The following is a 22,500-nucleotide window of genomic DNA, read 5'->3' as shown; positions in this document are numbered from 1 at the left end:
CTCTCCTTCTCCCTCTACATCCCTCTATATCTTCGTCTTTCCTTCTCTCTCTCTCTCTCTCTCTCCCTATTCCTATACTTTTTCTTGTCCCTCTCCCTCTACCCCTCCCTCTTTCCCTCTGTCGCTATACCTTCCACTTCCCTTCTCATTATATCAGGCATTCTCTCGCTATGCCCGTTTCTCCGTCCTTTTATCCTTCCCTCACCATTTCCCTGTATATACCCCCCTCCACTCTTTATTTCTCTTTCCCTTTCTCTTGCAGATATATCTATCGGATTTCTAGTCAGTAAAACTAAATATTAAAATTATCATTATGATATATGTAACATATGAATAAAACACTGAGATATTTCTCCCAGCGAATACCCATGAATGAATATGACAACACAATAGCTTAAAAACATCGTTTTCTTTGATAAAAGACATTGGTTTTCTGTCATCACGGCTTGTGTGCCTCTGTATATCTGTTAAATACTGCGGAAGTTTTAGGTTAACTTCGAACATTTATGAATTAGAATTTGACCCAGAAGAGAGAAAGCACGAGATAAATTCTGATGAATTTATAATATCAAGCCCTAATCCGCATGAGGAAGCCTGTCACGGATTTAAATTTCTATGATAATTTTATATGTTGCAAGAAATTCAATAGTCTTCTTGTTTCAGCCACGATGCTGTTCTGTGTTTATTAATTTTTCTTTGTTGGTTTTTGTCCTCATTTAGAGTTATCATTTTAGCTTAAAGGATGAAATGTTTTGAAAACATATATTCAGTTTATGGAACAAATGTACATGCACGAAAAAGAATAGTCTTGAAATACATGGGGTTTAGAATACTGTAATTAGTGTCTAGGAGTAAAACATATTTGAAATTGATTATTCAAGAGGACTTCAAATATTGGGTATATAAAGTGGTAGAAAATATATCTATAGACATGATGTCGAAAATAAGTATTTTACAGACTAAACAAGTCCATTATTGAACATTAAATAATTTTAGAAATCTAGTAATTGGAACTTAGGAGTAATACTCCTTACATTATTGACTAAATAATAAAATAATATACATAGATTATGTGTATTTCACTGTTCAGGAGAAAACGGAGGAAAGTGAAGTTTGAAAACCTTACTGGTGTGTGAGTTAAATGAATTTGTATTTGTCTGTGTGTGTTTTCATGCTTACTATAAAGGAGAACATTCGCTAAAAATTTGTGTACAAAGCCAAGAGGTAGGATGTAGACCAGGGGTTCTCATTAGCGGTGAAATTCACCCCCAGGGGGGAATTTTGGGATTTCTGGGGGTGATTTGTTACCACAGTCAGCTTACGGGGTGAGGAAAGCAATTATAGGTTTTGGCCTATCTGGCCTGTCACCTGGGCTGGATTTATACTAATTTGGGAAAAATATATACTAATTTGGAAAAAATAAAAGGGTTTTTAGTCATATTTGCATATTATTTAGAATGTACCTTTTGAAACAGACAATCTTGGAAAGGAGGGGGGGAATGACATTCTGACAAATGGTGAAAGGGGTGAATGGGCCAAGGCTGAGAACCCCTGATGGTGACTATTCGTGTCCACAGTCTGAGTAAACGACTCTTTTTATGGGGCTTGAACCAAAGGCCTGTTTTTTGAATCTCATAGGATGAGATCATGTTCTTGATCTATACTACGCTGTATTTCATTTGTTCATTGAAATTCTTATAAATATTCAGCAATATCTTAAAACTAATTGCAATTTATATAGAATAAGGTTATGATTTTGCCACTTGAATTTCACCATGGTAAAAAAAAAAAAGTACATTCGAATAAGGATAAAAGAGGCTGAGAATGGTTGAAGAGGGTATACACACCCAAGAATGTTTATAGATGACTTGGCGCGTAAAAAAATGAAAGGAATTTTGTACGAATTAAAAGAAAAAAAAAATGTATTCGAACAGGGATGAAAGAAGGAAATTGGACATGGCTGAAGGGGAAATACTCACCCAGAAAGACGAAGACAGAGTATTCCCAACCGTTGGGCTTTTCGTGCGTGACGTGAAGGGCCAGGCAAACTCCCGATCGGCCGTAGAAGTTCCTGAAGTGGAAGACGATGGTTGGTGAGGACAGAAAAGTGATTTACTTTGGGGAAGCATGGCAAATGGAGACCTTTCGGTCCATAGCATGGCTCATGGATAATTGGAAATATTCCATTTTACATATTTTTTCGGCTTCTCAGTTAGGAGACACCGTATCAGATTTCTTCTCACGTATATGTATGATATATATATATATATATATATATATATATATATATATATATATATATATATATATATATGTGTGTGTGTGTGTGTGTGTGTGTGTGTGTGTGTATATGTATATATATATATATGTATATATATATATATATATATATATATATATAGATAGATAGATAGATAGATAGCTAGATAGATAGATAGATAGATAAATGGATAAAGATCCAAACAATGGTTAGGTAAAAAACAAATGAATAATGAAGGATGAATAGATAAAGTGATAGAAAAAAAATCATAGATCATGTATAAGTAAGTAAATAAATAAAGAAGCCAATGATTAAAATTCAACCCAACCAGTAAATAAGTAAGTAGCTAATTAATCAATATATAATTATATCAGTAAATAGAAAAATATATACCTGAATCAATATTAGCATACAGATTGTCACGACTCACCTCCACCTATAATATGTGAGTTAATAAGAGATTTGAGAGGACAACACTTAACATTAATAGCACTGCCTCCCCTCTTAATGGTGAATGGACAAGTTTTTTTTATCATTAATATATTACGTATCATCACACATCAACTATTGAGGATAGAAAAATATATATAATTATTTTCATATATTGAACATAAAACTATATCACTTATCATGTCTTCATTACATGTAAAATAATTCTCCTACATATTCTTACACATATGAGATAGAATGAAATCAGAGTGTCATTACATTCATCCAGTAGATCTATACTCTGATCTCCACATTATTATTCAAATGAATTGAAATAAACAAAATTAATAACATCAGTAAACAAACTTAATTGGCACAATCTGCACGCACATATAAAGAGTTAGATCTTGTATTAATATCAATGAAAGACTTCACCAATAATATGACTGCAATTGCATGATATGCATATCCATACATACATACATACATACATACATACATACATACATACATACATACATACATACATACATACATACATACATACATACATACATACATACATACATACATACATACATACATACATACATACATACATACATACATACATACATACATACATACATACATACATACATACATACATACATACATACATACATACATACATACATACATACATACATACATACATACATACATACATACATACGCACATACATGCATATACCAAAGGCTTTTTCCCCCTTACAAGGGAGGTAGCCCCCCCCCAAAAAAAAAGGCATAAATGCCTTTTCCACCCATTCCATCCTTAATACAGTATACTCCACTCCCCTCCACCCTCTACCCTCCCTCTTATCTTGGCACCTCCTTGATGACGGGTCATCCCTGCATCTTGTCCAATGCCCCGGGTCAGAAGTAGTGTCGCAAGACACACCACATCCGCAGCAAGGCCGCTTCATAAAATCGGCGTACCCCTCTCCGTCCACCCATGCAGAAAAGTAGAAGACGGGGAGAAATCCCTTCGGACTGTGTCAAAAATTTCTTTCTTACATACTCCCTCACCCCCCATCCCCTACCCATTCCACCTCATGCATCACAACCTCATCCATATACAATCATTCTCCATTCACCCCTGTGTTCTGTCCTCTCCCGTCCTTCCTCCACAGACATTCCCCTCTTCCCTAAAGCCCCTTTTAACCCATCCATCCATCTCATCCTAGGTTGCCCCCTCATGTTCACTCCCTCCACCTCTGCCTTCCACACCTCTTTTACTAGTCTCTCTTCACTCATTCTTTCCATGTGTCCAAACCATCCCAACGTTCTTTCATTCACCCTATCTCCCAACTCCTTTACCACCCCGCTCTCCTCATCTCCTCATTTCTCACTCCACCCAGCCCAGTAACCCCTATCAACACTTCTCAGACACCTCATCTCAAACACATTCAAACTCCTTATCTCTTCCTCTCTTATGTTCCATATTTCTGCCCCATACAGTGCTGTCGGCGCAATCACTCCTTCATACAATCTCCTCTTAGCTTCCATTCCCAAATGTCTATTTCTCATTACAATTTTTAATCCACCAAGGCACTTACTTGCTTTTCTCAATCTACATTCTACCTCCACCTCCACTCCTCCCTTTCCTGCCACATTCGCACCCAAGTATCTAAAACTATCCACTTCCTCTAGTCTCTCTCCCTTAATGCTCACTTCCATTCTACTGCCACTTTCACCCCTTGTACATCTCATCACCTTACTTTTACCCACATTTATCTTCAACTTCCTTCTTTCACACACTCTCCTAAACTCTGTCACTAACTTCCTCAATCCCTCCTCTGATCCTGCTACAAGCGCAGTGTCATCCGCAAACAACATCTGGCTCACCTCCGACTTTTCTCCATTTTCTTTAACCATCTCCAATCCCTGACCCACCACCCTTGGGTTTACCTCTGGCACCACCCCGTCCATGTATAAGTTGAACAACCAGGGCAACATAACACATCCCTGATGAAGTACCACCTTTACCTCGAACCACTCACTCTCTCCATTTCTAATCCTGACACACGCTCTACTACTCTCGTAAAAACTATTGACTGCTCAAAAAAAAAAAAAAAAAAAATCCTTCTATCCCATATATCTGCAAAACCTCACACAGTGTCTTCCTGTCTACACTGTCATAAGCCTTTTCCAGATCCATAAAAGCCCAAAAAACATCCTTACCTTTTCCTATAGCTTTCTCACATATCTGTCTTACGCAATCTCTACCTGTCCTAAATCCACTGTTCCTCGCCAATTACTCCCTCAGTTTCTCTCCTAATCCTCTCAATCAAGATCCTCCCATAAGTCTTCCCAACAAGTTAATCCCTCTGAAACTACTACACTCACACTTGTCCCCTTTTAAAGTGGAACTATACAGACCCTCTACACTGTCTTAAACAAACATTAAACAACCTCACTACCCAGTCCACCATCGCTGTACCTCCTTTTTTTTCAGACATTCTGCATGGCATCCTTCCAGACAAGGTGACTTACCTGCTTTCATCATCTTAACTGCCTTCACTTCATCCTTCCTTATTTCTCCTCCATTTTCCTCACTGCAAGTACCTTTCCCTCTCTATTCTCCTTCACATTTAGCAACTCCCTAAAATACTCTACCCATCTTCCTCTTACTCCCTTCTCTTCCATTATCATCTCTCCATCTGCACCATGTACCTTTTCTTCTCTACTTAATTCGCTTCCTCTTCCTCTCTTAATTTCTTTCCAAAACATCTTTTTATTACTTTCAATTATTTTTTTCGCCATACTCTTACCCCATTTCACATCTGTTCTCTTTGCGTCCTTTATTTTGTGCTTTACTTCTCTTTTCTTTGTACCTCTCATATGACTCCCTCGTCCTATTTTGTAACAAATCTGTGAAAGCTCGCTTCTCTTCTACAACCTTCTTTGTTTCCTCATCCCACCACTCACTACCCTTCCTTCTATTTCCTCCCGTCCTTCTTGTTCCACACACCATCTTTGCACACTTTGTGACTCCCTCCTTGAACCATCCCCATTCCCTCTCCACTCCTAATTCTACGCTATCCTTCACTCCCTCCCACCCTCTCTCAGCTTCTTCTTGTACTCCTCCTCTTCCTTCTCATTTCACCAGTTCACTCTAAGTACCTCCCTACCTTTTGTCCTTTTCCTCTTTCTCCATCTATCCTCCACTCTCAGCTTACCTTCCCCCAAAAATGATCTGATATCCCCCACTCTCTCCCCTTAGAACATGTACATCTTTAACTCTTCCTATTATACTCCTATCCACCACTACATAGTCCATTAGCGCTTTATCTACCACCCTTCCATCCACCACCCTCTCCCATGTGTACTTATGCTTGACTTTCTTCAGAAACACTGTATTTGCTATCATCAACTCTCTAGACACATTTCCACCATCAACTCTCCCATGCGATTTTTTTCTGGAACTCTACATTTCCCAATCACTCCAGCTATTGGTTAATTTCCTACCCTAGCATTAAGGTCTCTCAATACTACTACATTGACGTTCCTCCCTAAATCCTCTATGCACTCATTTAAATCTATCCAAAAAGCCTCCCTTTCTTCTACATTTATCTCACTACCAGGCCCATATGCACTTACAAAAACCCACATCTCCTTTCCCAGTTTCACCTTCATCCACATTAACCTTGAAGAAACCTCCTTCCACTCCACTACATATTTACTTATCTCTTCACTTAGTAGTATAGCCACCCATCCTCTCCCTCGCCCTCTCTTTACTCCTGAGAACCTCCAAACTACACTCCCGAACTCACACTCACCCTTCCTCTCAACTTAGTTTCACTAAAAACCAACACATCTGTTTTTCTTCTGCCTATCTCTTCCCTTTTACTCTCATCTGTACCACGTTCACGCACATTAAAAGACCCAAACCTTAGGGTACTGGTTGGAAAACTCCTAGACACTCTTATGCCTTTACTTTTTTTAGGAATGTCCCCTGTGGGGGCTACAGGGAGAAGGATGCCTAGTCCCAATCCCCATCCCGTTTTTCTCGCCTCTTACGATCCAAGTGGGAATACTTGGTGGCAGCATTCTTTTCCCCCACCACAGGGTAGGCAAAATAAGGAAATGAATATTCAGAGAAATGGTACAGGACAGCATTTACCTATATATAATTAGATAAGCATATACATGGTATATCACATTTATCATGGAATATCTTTTTCATCTCCAGTATTATCAAGATTATAATGAACATCTAATGCAATACAATACAATACAATACAATACAATACAATACAATACAATACAATACAATACAATACAATACAATACAATACAATACAATACAATTTCTAAGCATACATACCATATTGGAGTGCTCACTCTCAGTTACAGCATTTCCCCTTTAATTATTATTTCTAAACGTGTCATATTCGAGCACATGAATATGAATCCCCATTAGGCTAACATGAGATACATGTTACTCGTTCTGCTGTATATGAGAGAGAGATGACGATTTTCTTTCTTTAATTCGAATCGACATAAAACAAGTTCCAACAATGGATCTGTCTACATATATTGGTCATAAACATAAATCATACATTATTCATACATCACAAGAAATCAAAGCAAACAACTCCTTGAATTTTCATACACTAATTAGAATGTAATATTCTAAAATATATAACATATACGCAGATATGCTCACTTTTTTGAAATACTTGGTTTTCTCTCGTTACGATAGGATACGCATGAGGGAATGGAAGGAAATGGAAAACACAACACAGGGGTGGCTATGACTATCATTCGCAGTATGGTAACAAGATCAATACACACACACACACACACACACACACACACACACACACACACACACACACACACACACACACACACACACACACACACACACACACACACACACACACACACACACACACACACACACACACACACACACACACACACACACACACACACACACACACACACACACACACACACACACACACACACACACACACACACACACACACACAGAACACGCATACACACACTACACACTGCTCAACGGCGCAGTGGTAGCTTTCGCAATTCCTAACTCAGTGGTCAGGGTTCGAATCCCGCCCAGGGCTGGAATAATATCAGTATCGCTGCACTGCGAGCCGTTACTTCAACTCTTATCGGCGGTGAGTGGTGTGTGTGTGTGTCAGGTCACAGTATTACCCATAGATCGGTCAAACATGAGCTCTGAGCTCTCATCCGGGAGGATAGAAGCTGTCGATCACGAGTCCAACACGTGATCCAAGACCATGGTGAATTGCCATGGTGAATAACACAAGCAGTGATGTATTCATGCTTTTATTTTTTCACTCTCTTATTCATTTCTGTGTGCGCATTTACCCATATACAATTAGGTAAGTACACACACACACACGCACACACACACACACACACACACACACACACACACACACACACACACACACACACACACACACACACACACACACACACACACACACACACACACACACACACACACACACACACACACACACACACACACACACACACACACACACACACACACACACACACATGAATAAGAGAGTGAAAAATAAACGCATAAATGCATGATTAAATAAACAGATACACGACAAAAAATCTGGGCCACAGCAAATAAGCAAAATTGGACCTGAAATCCATGGTGATAACTTTTATTCTGTTGATTTAATGAATACTCTAACTCGTCAAAATGATGGTCGCTTTTCCATCCTGCATCGCACAGAGCGTGGTCACAAAAATATCTAATCCGTTTTTTAATAATGGTATAAATTTATATTGTACTAACAATTATGTTCTTTATAGATTAATAAATGTATATGTATATGCATGATGTATATATATATATATATATGTATATATATATATACTGTATATATATATATACATATATATATATATATATATATATATATATATTTATAAATATATGTATATTCATTGAAACTCGTATTTGAAAAAATAAAAAATTTAATCATTTCGACTTGGTCACAATCTGTCCTGATTTTATTTAGTGTTTCATTTACTAGATCATGTATTTGATTCTTTATCCATGCAAAAAAAAAAAAATAATAATAATAATGATAATTTACAACGAAAGAAAAATACGTAAAAGTGATTCACTTTATCTCTTGGCTAAAATGATGTCCCCTAAAGGCTTTGTACCTTCCAACTCCATAGGAGTTTAGTCATCCAAGAGGGAATTAAATCAACAAAGAAGTTTAATTCTTTAAAGAAAGGAAAGTTAAGAGAGTTAAGTCAATAAATGCCTAAGCATCTAACTCGAGTGATATCTTAGACACAAGAACGCTCTCTACAGACTTTTAACCCCTTGACGACATAGGAGTCTCTTTTTCTCAAAATCGACACAGAACCTACCTGAAGTAGTGGATGTTGGTGAGGGGTAGGGCGGCCAGGAGCCCAACGAGAAGCCAGACTCCGGCCATGACGAGCTTTGTCCTCGCCATGTTGAGCCTCTTGACCCGGAAGGGAAACATGATGGCAGTGAATCGGTCCAAGGTGATGACTGGGCAAGCAGCACGAGGACCCGGGGGAGAAGAGAGCGAAACAAAAAGTATTAAGTGAGGTCATTTGTCGGCTCACTGGCCGAGCAGGTTAGAGCGTCCCTGCTTGCGATGGGGGTCGAGGCGAAGGCGGATCAAACCCTACCGCGAGCAAGTTGGACCAAGGGCATGGTTCATTAAAGTCCTCTTTAAAAAATCCTCTGTAATGGGCACCATCCTAGCCACCTGATGTGGGACTTCGCGACTTTGAACTAAATCAATCACTTCGTCGGCAGGGCAAACAAGTTCCTATGGGGAGAGTTTTGCTTTGAATGGAGTTTGTGCCAGGTGCTCATCCTGGACGAAGCCGTCACCTTTGTATCCCACGCAGAGTGCCCGAGGACAAAGAAATTGTAATTATTTGTCCGCAGAGCAAGAAATTTAATATTGAAAGAGAACATAATAACACAAGAGAGCAGACTGCAAGAGACCATAAGGACTAAACTAGTCAGTTCCATTACCATTACCACCTGTCATCTCCATCTATAAAGTTATCTAACCTTATCTTAAAACAACCAATTATAGTTTCAGCGATCACTAACTACCTGGTTACTAAATCTACTCCATTCGTTAACCACTCGATTGGTAAACCAGTTCTTCCCTATTTTCTTCTTAAATCTTGTTAAGAAGATATAGTTTGAAAACAGTTTAGCCCAAGAAACACTGTCTTTGTCCATTGCGTCATTCTATCACTGTATTACTTCTACTAGCTATCCGTATACAAGAGGCAAAGGTGACTGTTTCGACCACAGGCGATCACCTACAGGTATAATCTTCTCTCCACAACATTGACTATCCACACACCAAATAGAGCCTCTCATCAAAACTTCCTATTTCTTTTTTTTTTATCCATTCTTCCGACTTCACTCAACACTTATACTTTCAACTTTCTAATGCTTCTATTTCTATTCTTCCATTGTCTTCTTTGCCTCTCTTTCTGCTTTTATCTCTCATTTTTTTTACTACTGTTCAATAACATCAAAGAAGAGGTATCTAGTTGACTTAATTTGAACAGAATACAGATCTGTTCTAAACAAATCTATCCCAAATGTTTATTGGATTAAACTTTTTCCATTTTTGACATTATTTAAATTTGCTTCCTGAACTTATGAAACGATTTGATTTAAACTGGAAATATTTTAATTTTCTTTCGTATACTTCATAACGAGTGGGTTACTAATGAGGTACTAATGGTTCAACAAAGGAACAAATTATGTTTTAGCAGGGAAATACGGTGAAATGAGAAAGGTTTTCGTTGAATTACTTGCTCAACCTTGGCAAGGCTGCGAGACCGGATATCTGATACTTATGATAATCCGATTTTTTAAAATTATCCGTTTTTTCCCCCCGATACCCGATATTCAATGTAAAAATAGGATTTTTTTTCTCTCTTTCCTGTCACACAGAACGTCCGAAAAATCTGGAAATGTCATTAGTCAAACACAAACGTTAGAAACAAGTGACCGGATACCCGATGATTACGATAATCAGATTTTTTCGTTTATTCGATTTTTCCCGAATACACAATCTTCAGTGTAAAAATCGGATTTTTCTCTCTCACACTAGACATCCGAAAAGTCTGGAAATATATTTAGTCAAACACATGAGTTAGAAGCATATGCAGACTCGACTAATACCTGATTTGTTTTGAAATATATTTAGTCAAACACATGAGTTAGAAGCATATGCAGACTCGACTAATACCTGATTTGTTTTTCTAGTCATCTATATTCCAAAAGCTTTTCCCCCCTTGTAAGGGTGTCAGAAGCAATGCAGCAAGACACAGTACATCGGCAGCAAGGCCGCTTCACTTAATCGGCGACCCCCCCTCCCCGTGCCATCATGCAGATGAAGAGAAGACGAGAAGAAATTGCTTCCGAGCTGCGTCAAAATATTATTTACACATAAGCATAGTGAATAACAACATTGGCACGTTCATGTCTATTCCTACCTATCATCACCCCATCCATAAAGTTGACTAACCTTCTCTTAATCAAAACAACAAATAGTTTCAGCGCTCACAACATTGTTACTAAGACATATGCCATTCAATGACAACTCCATAGGTAGACCTGTTCTCAGCTATTTCCTTCTTAAACGTCTTAAAGTCACCGAATTTGTATGGCAACCATATATGACCTGTATGCATGGGTATACTTCATAGGGCTTTCCTATGGCCGATATTTAGGGAAAAGATAAAACATTTATAGAGAAATGTAACTCCATAGGTAGACCTGTTCTCAGCTATTTCCTTCTTAAACGTCTTAAAGTCACCGAATTTGTATGGCAACCATATATGACCTGTATGCATGGGTATACTTCATAGGGCTTTCCTATGGCCGATATTTAGGGAAAAGATAAAACATTTATAGAGAAATGTACAGTATGGTAACAGCGACCATAGTCTTTCCATTCCGATAATAACATATTAACTTGTGCTGCTCTGTGGCTGAATATGAACAAGTGGTCGTGAATTCAATTTCATGGACTTGCTGCGGGCTTTGTTTCGTTGATTTCCGACAGCCATGGCCAGGTGGAGAGGCGACCCAACGTCGGCCTGCGGATTGGCGCAAGTGACAGGGCTTTGTTCTACCAGGGGTTTCTCACTTCCCACTACTTGTGAATGGGCTGACGATTTTTCTTTCAATACTTTAGTCACTTCATTCTTTTCTTAGAGGAGAACTTCTCTGTGGTGTTACATATTTAAATCATAATACAGAAAGCTCTGTAATTTTCTGACATACGAAATAATTAATAACTACATAGAACGCTAGTTAAATCAGATAAAAATGATAAATGAAAGTAGATAAAGAAGGCAGTTAACTAAATTTATGAATAAACAAAGGAATAAGTAAAAAGAAAAAAATCAGAAAGTGCTAGCCTATGAATTTATTCCTGTATATATATATACATATATATATATATATATATATATATATATATATATATATATATGTATATATGTATATATATATGTATATATATATATATATATACTTATAGATTTCCTTATATAAATCTTTTCCTTCTAAAGATTTATATAAGATTTATATAAGGAAAATTGTCTTTAAGAATACCACCGTAATTCTTTTCTAAAACATTTGTTGATGCTAGCGGACTCAAAGCACCATCTACCTAGCTCGCCGCCTTCAGACATAGCTTTCTCGTGCTCTCGACGAACACGTTCCCTCCCCCCCTCCCCCCCCCAAAAAAAAAAACAAAAAACAAAAACGAATTGATGAAATACTACGTAAGCTGGCCCACATCAACCAAGACGCCAAGTGCTCGTTGCATACGAGGTTAAGAATAAACAGAACTCCATAAATCAGGACTTGTACCTGTGAGCGTAAAGACAGAGAGTTCGCTGGAGAACGTGGACACGAAGCCGGCGACCTGGCAGAGGGTTGAGGTCCTCCAGATAGCGTCGTGGATGAAGTAGACTCCTCGGTACCTCAAGTCGACGGCCGCAATGATCAGGAGGTACAGGCCCATGATGAGGTCTCCCATGGCGAGATTGGTGATGAGGAAGGAGTGTACCTGTGAACGTGGAACGGTAGGACTCAGAGACTTGTGGTGTGTCTTAGACTGAGAGGCAGGGGGCGTGGAAAGAAGTCCAGTAAGAAATTTCTAAGGTCCTGTTCAAACTAGTGGTTTGAATCGCGTGGAAATCAAAGTCAAGACTGCTGTCGTTAGGGGAAAAGTAGGAGTCTAAACAAATATGGAAAAGACTTCATCATTATAATCGTAAACATAAAAATATTCTCCAAGTCTTTACAATCTTTCTACACAGTCCCATTATGCACTGAAGTTCCCTAAGTCCAAACAAAATTTCCTTCTGTGCAATCCTTTCCCTTCGAAACCTACTTTGTTGCAGTTCTTGTACATGACCCTCCAAACAACGACGACCATGTTGGCCGAGAAGGCAAGGCTCCCGAGGACCCAAACGCAGACTCGGAGGACCAGGTTGCTCATGAGGTCTTCACAGGAGGAGAATTCGTCCGGAGGAGGGTGGCACTTCGCCACGTGCCGCGCGAGGCAGCAGAAACGGAACTCATCTGTCCAGCTGCAAGAACGATGAGACCTTCGTCAGGCAAGTCCTCTCTCACAAAAAAAAAAAAAAAAAAAAAAATATATATATATATATATATATATATATATATATATATATATATCATTTAGCTAGAAAGTATTATGGGCGATTAAGCAAATGGGTTACTGCGTGAACGGCACAGGTGTGGAAGAAAGGAGAATGGAAAGACGGTATTGAAGACTTTGTTGGAACGAGGTTGACGCAGTCATGGGGAAGACCTTCGTTCAGCACTGGACTCCGAATGGTTGGTTGAAGGGTTCACACACACACACACACACACACACACACACACACACACACACACACACACACACACACACACACACACACACACACACACACACACACACACACACACACACACACACACACACACACACACGCACACGCACGCACACACACACACACACACACACACACACACACACACACACACACACACACACACACACACACACACACACACACACACGTACACGCACACGCACACGCACACGCACACATGTATATGTAAACATGCATTCATGTATGCAGAAATCACACACCTTAATATATGCTCACACTTGGTTTCCTAATACAACATGATATTGGTAACAGCCCATGTCCAACTTGACACAGAGTATTGTTGCAACATTTGGAGAGATATATTTCTCTTTTCCAATCTAAAGCATAATGAATGTGATCAATTACTTCTCCTGTCTGTGAAGTGACTCTTCATCTGTGGAAATATAATTTGTTGATGTATTTTTCATACAGTACATTCAAATGTCAGATATAAGTATACCGGAGTACTAAATATTCTTGTATCAAACTACGTGACATGCGCACATAAATTGAACGTACATTTAATGTACTGAACATGCACATGCAAATGGGGAAAATGTCTAAATTGTATATATACACAGACAAATCATGGTGCGCCACTGCCATGGGCAGGTGTTGGTCGGAAACGTAGGTTTCTGACAGGTCTAAACACTTCACCAAAAAAAAAAAAAATAAATAAATAAATAAATAAATAGTAGAATTGCAATCATACCTTAAGTGCAAAGCATTTTCATGGTTATTCCAACCACTCTCCATAACCGTAAACATCGAAGGTGCTGTCGTGTATATATAAATATGTATATATATATATATATATATATATATATATATATATATATATATATATATATATATATATATGCTAGCACCTAATCAATATGGTTAAGCTGATTACATTAATTTCATACTCCGTTTACAACCACAGATGACCCTGTGCCCTTCTCACTAGACATACAACTTTACCAAGCCGGATGAAGCCACCGTGGTGAGGCATAGTGGCTGTATCGCCCCTGCGGGGATAGGCCGGTCCTGCAGTAGACCACCAATGCTGACCTACACTCCAATTTTAACGAGAGCGTAAGGGTCCAGTGACGGAGTTTCTCCCATTTTCTTTCTCCACCGGTCCCTTCCTCGCCTCCATGAGGGGTTACAGCCCCGAGGAACTGACACCTGCTTCCCCGACTGGGGAGCTCCTCACGATCCTCCTCGGAGAACTCCAACTGTATTTCTCACACCTTTTCAGCTTACAACCGACGGCTGTTCTTTTTTTTTTCCATCACCTTTTATCGTCAGCTCTATTTTGAGTAATACACGGTAACCTAATGGTTATTTTTTACTATTTTATTACTGGTTTTATCTTTCATCATATTCTCATTAATACTAAATGATATCCTTCAACCAAGGAGTCGTCACTGGGTCCTTAATAACATGAAGTCCCCCTTCATATATCTTATTTTAGTTGTCACCAACGATCTTGCTCACCTCACAAGACTTCACGATTGCTAAATGAGTGACAAACGAACAGCATGGCATAAGTGAATGACCTTTGTACACAATCAAGAGCAACTGAAGTTTCCAACGACTCACATTTCCTCGAGACGTTTCAGTCCGATGAAGACTCTGCCTCCCATCACAGCGATGCCGTTCCCTCGGAGATCTCTTCGTTCGAGAACGAAGATCGAAGGACAAGAGCGGGGGGTGGGGGTGGGGAAGGGAGGGGGAAATAAAAGAGTTAATTTTCTTGAAGACTTGGGAAATATAGGACAACTTCCTAGCGAAGAAAGGAGAAAAGACGAAAGTCAGTTTTTGAAGGACTTGGTCAGTGGTCTCTTCCTTGGTGGCGGTAGTAACGAGAAGATGACTTGGGGATAAAAAATAGAAAAGAAAAAAATCTTGACGGTTCGGGAAGCTTGGGTTACTTGAAGTTAGTAAAAGCAGAAGTGTTATTGTTGTTTGGCTGTGGAAGATTTTTCGTTAAGATAAAAAAAAATAAAAAAGTCTTGTCTTCTGCAAGTCAATACTGAATGGCGGAGGAAGATATTAAGAAAAAAAAACAGAAAAAAAAACAGTGACATAGGAAGAGGAAAGGCATTACGTATGGAAAAACGCGGAGATGGTGGAAATAGTAGTAAAGGTGTGGCGGAAGTGATGGTGACGCAATTGTGGTGGTGATAGCTGTGGTGCTGGTGGCTGTGGTGTTGATAGTAGTGGCGATGGTAGCTGTGGTGATGGTGTCAGTAGTTGGGGTGCTGGTCGTTGTGGTAGTTGTGGCGATGGTAGTTGTGGCGATGGTAGTTGTGGCGATGGTAGTTGTGGCGATGGTAGTTGTGGCGATGGTAGTTGTGGTGGCTGTGGTGGTGGCTGTGGTGGTGGTGACGGTGGTGATGATGATCGATGTTGTTATGGGCAAAATAGATGTTGGCGGTTGTGGAATTATGATAGTGGGGACGAAGATAAATTGCGTATAAACTCGATTGCAAATAACGCATTCATCCTGAACAATTTGGACTAAATAATTTGATGAAATACGGTAATAATTCTTTTGATCACAATCTTGTTTAGAATTTATACTAACAATGCACATATAAGATATATAAGATATTGTGAAAACTATCCTAACTAGAACAGCAAATCTTGGTTGATAAAGATCGAGTTAGAGATGATAAACTGATTTTCACATTATGAAGTGAGACAGAAAATATAAGAGTTTTTTTTTAAATGCAAAAAATGTAATGAAAATAGTTTAGCGAAGGAATATTGGCTTCGCTTCAAAAGTAATTAAAACTATTATAATTTCGAAATCAAAGGAACTAATTACTATGAATACGAATGGATGATTAAAGCAATCAAAATCTACAGATGGGGCAAATGTTTACTGGTAGCCAAAAGGCAAAACAAAATAAATGGACATATCATTCAAATAAAAATTGCTAAGAGACGTGTGATCTATAACAGATGTGGATTTAGGTCGGAAAGAAAATTAGCAGTCTTGATATGAACCGATACCCGCACGCGCTCACACACACACACACACACACACACACACACACACACACACACACACACACACACACACACACACACACACACACACACACACACACACACACACACACACACACACACACACACACACACACACACACACACACACACACACACACACACCACACACACACACACACACACACACACACACACACACACACACACACACACACACACACACACACACACACACACACACACACACACACACACACACACACACACACACAGACAGGCACATACAAACTATGTGGTTATGACTCACAGGGACAAGAGACTCGTTGGACCGCTGAGGCTTCCGTCGGGAAGGTGCTCTAGTTGGTTAAATGACAAGTTCCTGTTTTGAATAAAACAAAAATAAAACATTTATTGTCTATATAAACTGGATTTACATGGAAGAAACTTCAACATAACTTACAGTTATATTCTCATCTATTCTATCTAATGATAAAGTTGAAAATTACCCTCTACAGAAGAAATAATGAAGAGTAAAGTTCCTACAAGCCATATGAAGTATATATATATATATATATATATATATATATATATATATATATATATATATATATATATGCTAATAAGAACACGGGTACGTGTGTTCACTTATGCAAAGTAGACCACTTGGAAAAAGAAACTAACGAAGCAGAGCGCTTTCGTATATTACATCTTCAGTGAATCTGTATATAATTTCTGCTCCGTTAGTTTCTTTTCCAAGTGGTCTACTTTGCATATATATATATATATATATATATATATATATATATACGTATATATATATATATATATATATACGTATATATATATATATATATAAGCGGAATAGGAAACACAGAAGTCTTAGTCTTGAGTTTATTCCTGACTAGTTTCACAGGTATGCTTTTTCAAAGGAATACCTGCGACACTAGTCAGGAATAAACTCAAGACTAAGACTCCTGTGTTTCCTATTCCGCTTACGTCAACTTGTCAGAATGTCTCAATATATATACATATTTATATATATATATATGTATATATATATATATACAAAATATATGTATATATATATATATATAATATACATATATATATGTATATATATACATATACATGTTTATAAATATATATATATATTATATGTGTGTGTATATATATGCATCTATATGTATATATATATATATATATATAATATACATATATATATGTATATATATGTATATACATATATATATATATATATATATGTGTGTGTGTGTGTGTGTGTGTATATGCATATATATGTATGTATAAATATATAAAAATATATGTGTATATATATATGTATATATATATATATATACAGTATACACCTTGGAAAATAATATGACGATTGTTGAGATATTGTGGCAAGTTGAAAAAGGTGGAAAAAGAAGACATAGGTCTAGTTCCGAGTTCATTACTGACTGGCTTAGAGCAAAATTCATCAAGAATAAACTCGGAACTAGACCCACGTCTTTTTTTTTTTTTCTTTTTTTTCTTTTTTTTTTTGTCCTTGAAGTGTCGCTTTCCAGGGCCGCTCCAGTGCTAACACAGCGCTCTGCAGGACCCCACGTTGTCTTCTTTTTAGCATTTGTAGTTGTTTCTTATAACCCTTTCGTTTAGGTCGTAGTATTCGCTAGCCAGATGGGTCTTCACCTTATTTCTAAACATCGTTTTAATGACATTACTCTTTATTTCATCAGGCAGCCTGTTATACGTGATTGTGAGGGATGAATACTAATATGTTAAGTTCACTCTTTTGGAGGCAGCTAAAAATATATTATACATATATTTTTAGGTAAGTAATGAAGAGGAATTGCCAAATTAGCAGTCAGAAAAAAACAATGAAAATAACATAAATTTTAGGCATCGACAGAAGAGGTTCGGAGCAAAAGCCGACAGGAAAGTGAATGAAAACGAACATGAACGGTTTGATGTGTCCGAAGCAGTGCGAGAGAGTGAATACACAAATTGATCTTATAATTCCATGTCCTGGTCTCAGCACAATCAGCTTCATTTGAAACCTAAAAGTTATATTCAGCCGCTGGCCTATTCATTACAAATTCAGGAAGAAGGCTGGCAAACAGAAGTATTGACTGTTTGTGCTTGTTATAACTATTTTGTGAGCCACTCTGATTGCATAACTGTCCTGGTGTATATGGTTTGTAGGCGCAAATGATTCTATCGCACATAACCTCACTATTTTATAATAATTTTATGTAGTTATGTTTGCACATGAATAAAGAGAACTTTGCTTCAATGTATCATAATGTATTAGATACATTACCTATGAAATTACATACAGATTCACTAATGAAGTTTTTAGGGATAACATATAACACTAGTTAAACAAAACATTATCTGGTGCGGAAATCCTGGAATCTCGGTTATTATGATGATTGATCTGAGAATCCCGGGATGCTAAAGGAAAACCGTAGTCGGAAGCTGCTATATCAGGATTCTTAGGGAAGCTGAAGTCGAAGCCAAAGCCTTTGAGAGGCTTTGGTGGCGGGAGAGACGCCAATGTCTGGGTAACGTCGACGACTTTGACGGTTGGCTCACCTACCAGATGATATCATCGGTTACGAACTATATATATTTTGGTAGTAGATTGACGGGAGATAGCCATAGATGAAATGAGGGATCTAGATTTGGTTTCTTTCTCTCTTCATAACTAAATATGTTTAATAGTAAAACTAACTGACTAAAGCGCAAAATGAATGGGAAGGTGAATTCTTAGTTATATTCCTTAATTTTTGTATTCATTCCATGTGAAGGGTTTAAATTATTTTATTTTGAATCATCGTAATAGGCGAAGAAAAGGAGAACCAGCGTAGTGATGTGCTATTTGCCTACGAACTAAGAAAAAATCTTGATTTGCCTTTGAAGACAGGAAAGAGCTTGACATTGCTTGGGATAATTTTGAGGAAAGAAAACTTGTATCGTCATGAGTTAAGATTTTCTTTTATTCACTGTGTTTTCTGATGAAATGATGTCTCATATTAGTAATGTAAACATACAAAGATCCCTCATTATAGAGATATTTTAAATGGGTAAGGCAATTAGCTTGATCAAAAAGAATGTTAGATTAATCTTGCTCAAAGAAGTGAGTGGAGCACGTGCCTCTTGGTAGTACATCTAGTGTCAAGGGCTCGCGACAACACAGATCCGAGGTTGAGTCCTGCTTAGGTCACTAAGAACTATTACTGTCCCCTTTAAGCAAGGAGATGGGATGTATATGTGCAAGGTCACAATGTTACCACAGATCGGTCTATATAAAGGCTCTGAGCTTTTATTCGGATATGAGTGCGTGTGCATGTAGGCTATGATCGCTAATGTTCTTCGTTATGGGTAAACACCATGGATATTTACGCAATTATTCCCATGGATATGGATATGTATATATATATATATATATATATATATATATATATATATATATATATATATATATATATATATATATGTGTGTGTGTTGTGTGTGTGTGTGTGTGTTGAAGTATGAAAGACAAATGAGTGAAAAGGTGGTGAGCTAAACACAGAGAACAGTTGGAGTTCTATTCACTGACGTTTCGTCCTTACCAGGACATTCTCAATGTACATATGTGCTTTGAGAATGTCCTGGTAAGGACAAAACGTCAGTGAATAAAACTCCAACTGTTATCTGTGTTAAGCTCAACGCCCTTCCACACACACGCACACACACACACACACACACACACACACACACACACACACACACACACACACACACACACACACACACACACACACACACACACACACACACACACACACTCACACACACACACACACACACACACACACACACACACACACACACACACACACACACACACACACACACACACACACACACACACACACACACACACACACACACACACACACACACACGATGATTAGACACTGAAACTATTTTTCCTGATCCTCTACTCTACACCTCATGATCTGATATTCTTAGATGTGTTGCTTCCAAATTAGCTTTAACATCAACAAAGTAAAGTGGTCATTTGTCCTCTTATGACATAACTTTGTATCTTTATGTTGTGGAAGAAGTCTCTAGAGTGGGGCTGTATAAATGAAATGTGTATAAATGAGTGCATAAGCATATATATATATATATATATATATATATATATATATATATATATATATATATATATATATATATATATATATATATATATATATATATGTGGATTTTCTTTTCATTCCTAAGCATGTTTATCCTCACTGCGCTAATGGTGTAATCGGAAGTGAGCTGATCTTGCATTTGCTTAGTTGTGGGTTCGAATCCCGCACTTCTCTCCGTTTCCCAGCAGTGACTGTTCCCTGGCCAATCAGTCCCTAAAGTGATGTGATTGGACAGAAGTGACGGGTTCGGCTGCAGTTATGGATCCATCTGTGCATGTCTCTAGTGGAAATACCTCTCCTCCTGAAACTATGCCGACTCCAGGTTAGCTCAAACCTATACAGATGACATCAACTCTGTAGAACATAAGAATGAGACTCCAATAGACCAAAAGGCCTACACTAGGCAGCTCCATTTCCCTTACCCCCTGTCATCCATAAGGATTACAAAGGATTACAAAGGCGGAGCATGCCGACAGGGGACCTTTTGATCCATATCTAGGTCGGATGAAAAAAAAAAAGAAAAAAAAATCATATTGATAATAAAATAATAAATAAAAACTATAATAATGTAAGTAACAAATAAAATACATAAATAAATGCATAGGTATAGTAAAAATAATAAACAAACAGGTAAATAGTAAATAATAAATTAACAAATAACTAATAATAAATGAAAATCAGACAGACAAATGATAACAAAACAAAAACAAATAATATAAGATAAATTATAATCATTACAGCATCTTACTTAAGTATTTATCTAAATAATTCTTAAAGCTTCGAACTGAACTACATTGCACTACCTGTGCAGGAAGTTTATTCCATTCATTAACTACACGGTTGGCAAAGTTGTTTCTACCTACTTCCAAATTGAATCTATTTCCTGACAGTTTGAGACCATTGTTTCTTGTCGGATTCTCATTCAGTGTGAAAATTTTGTCACTTTTGAAGTTGTCAATTCCCTTTAGAATCTTAAAGACCTGTATCAAGTCATTTCTGAGTCTACGCTTCTTTAGGGAGAACAAATTTATGTGTTTTAGTCGATTTTCGTACGTAAGTTATCTCATCTTCTCTTTAAACAAATCAATTGTTTCAGGGCTCAGTGCATAGTTACTAAGTCCATTCCATTCGTTAAACACTGAGCCAGTGGAATGTCAGGGACACTGTGTGAGGAACTAATGGGAAACGTTCCTGTGCCTGATGTCGTCTATCATTCTTGTAGCTCATCATTTTGATGATGTTTGATTGTGTGGCAATATGCTTTCGCGTGAAACATGAAGCGCGTCTGGTGCACGTATTGATTAGGTCATGTTTAGGGGACGGGTCATGTGGGAGCGCAAAGCGGTCACGCTTGTGGCTTATGAAGACGAGACCTTCATATATCTCCGATATATATTTTACTTTGTACAATTATGCTGGATACTCGTTGGCCGAGTGTTTTAGAGCGTCGCTACTTGCGGCGGAGGTCAAGATGATGGCACTTCGACCCCTGCCCCCAGTGAGTTGGACCAAGGGTATGGTTTATTAAATTCTACGCTACTAAGTCCTATGTTAGGGGCACTGTC

At 38.0% G+C, this 22,500-nt stretch overlaps 1 protein-coding gene across 1 annotated transcript in view; it reads right to left on the bottom strand.

Annotated features, from left to right (window-relative positions):
• The window catches only part of LOC143027416 (G-protein coupled receptor GRL101-like), a 184,952-nt gene that overhangs the window by 12,573 nt on the left and 149,879 nt on the right, over nt 1-22,500 (bottom strand). The window contains exons 20-25 of the mRNA XM_076188701.1: nt 17,049-17,120; nt 15,323-15,394; nt 13,186-13,384; nt 12,660-12,858; nt 9,137-9,284; nt 1,980-2,071 (exon numbers count right to left, since the gene is read on the bottom strand). Of these exons, the coding sequence (XP_076044816.1) occupies nt 1,980-2,071; nt 9,137-9,284; nt 12,660-12,858; nt 13,186-13,384; nt 15,323-15,394; nt 17,049-17,120 (782 nt within the window). The remainder of the gene's footprint in view (nt 1-1,979; nt 2,072-9,136; nt 9,285-12,659; nt 12,859-13,185; nt 13,385-15,322; nt 15,395-17,048; nt 17,121-22,500) is intronic.

The sequence above is a fragment of the Oratosquilla oratoria genome, chromosome 8 (genome assembly GCF_046742065.1).
Source record: "Oratosquilla oratoria isolate Oo_2021 chromosome 8, ASM4674206v1, whole genome shotgun sequence".
Lineage (NCBI taxonomy): Eukaryota > Metazoa > Arthropoda > Malacostraca > Stomatopoda > Squillidae > Oratosquilla > Oratosquilla oratoria.
This window is presented reverse-complemented; position numbering and strand designations above follow the sequence as displayed.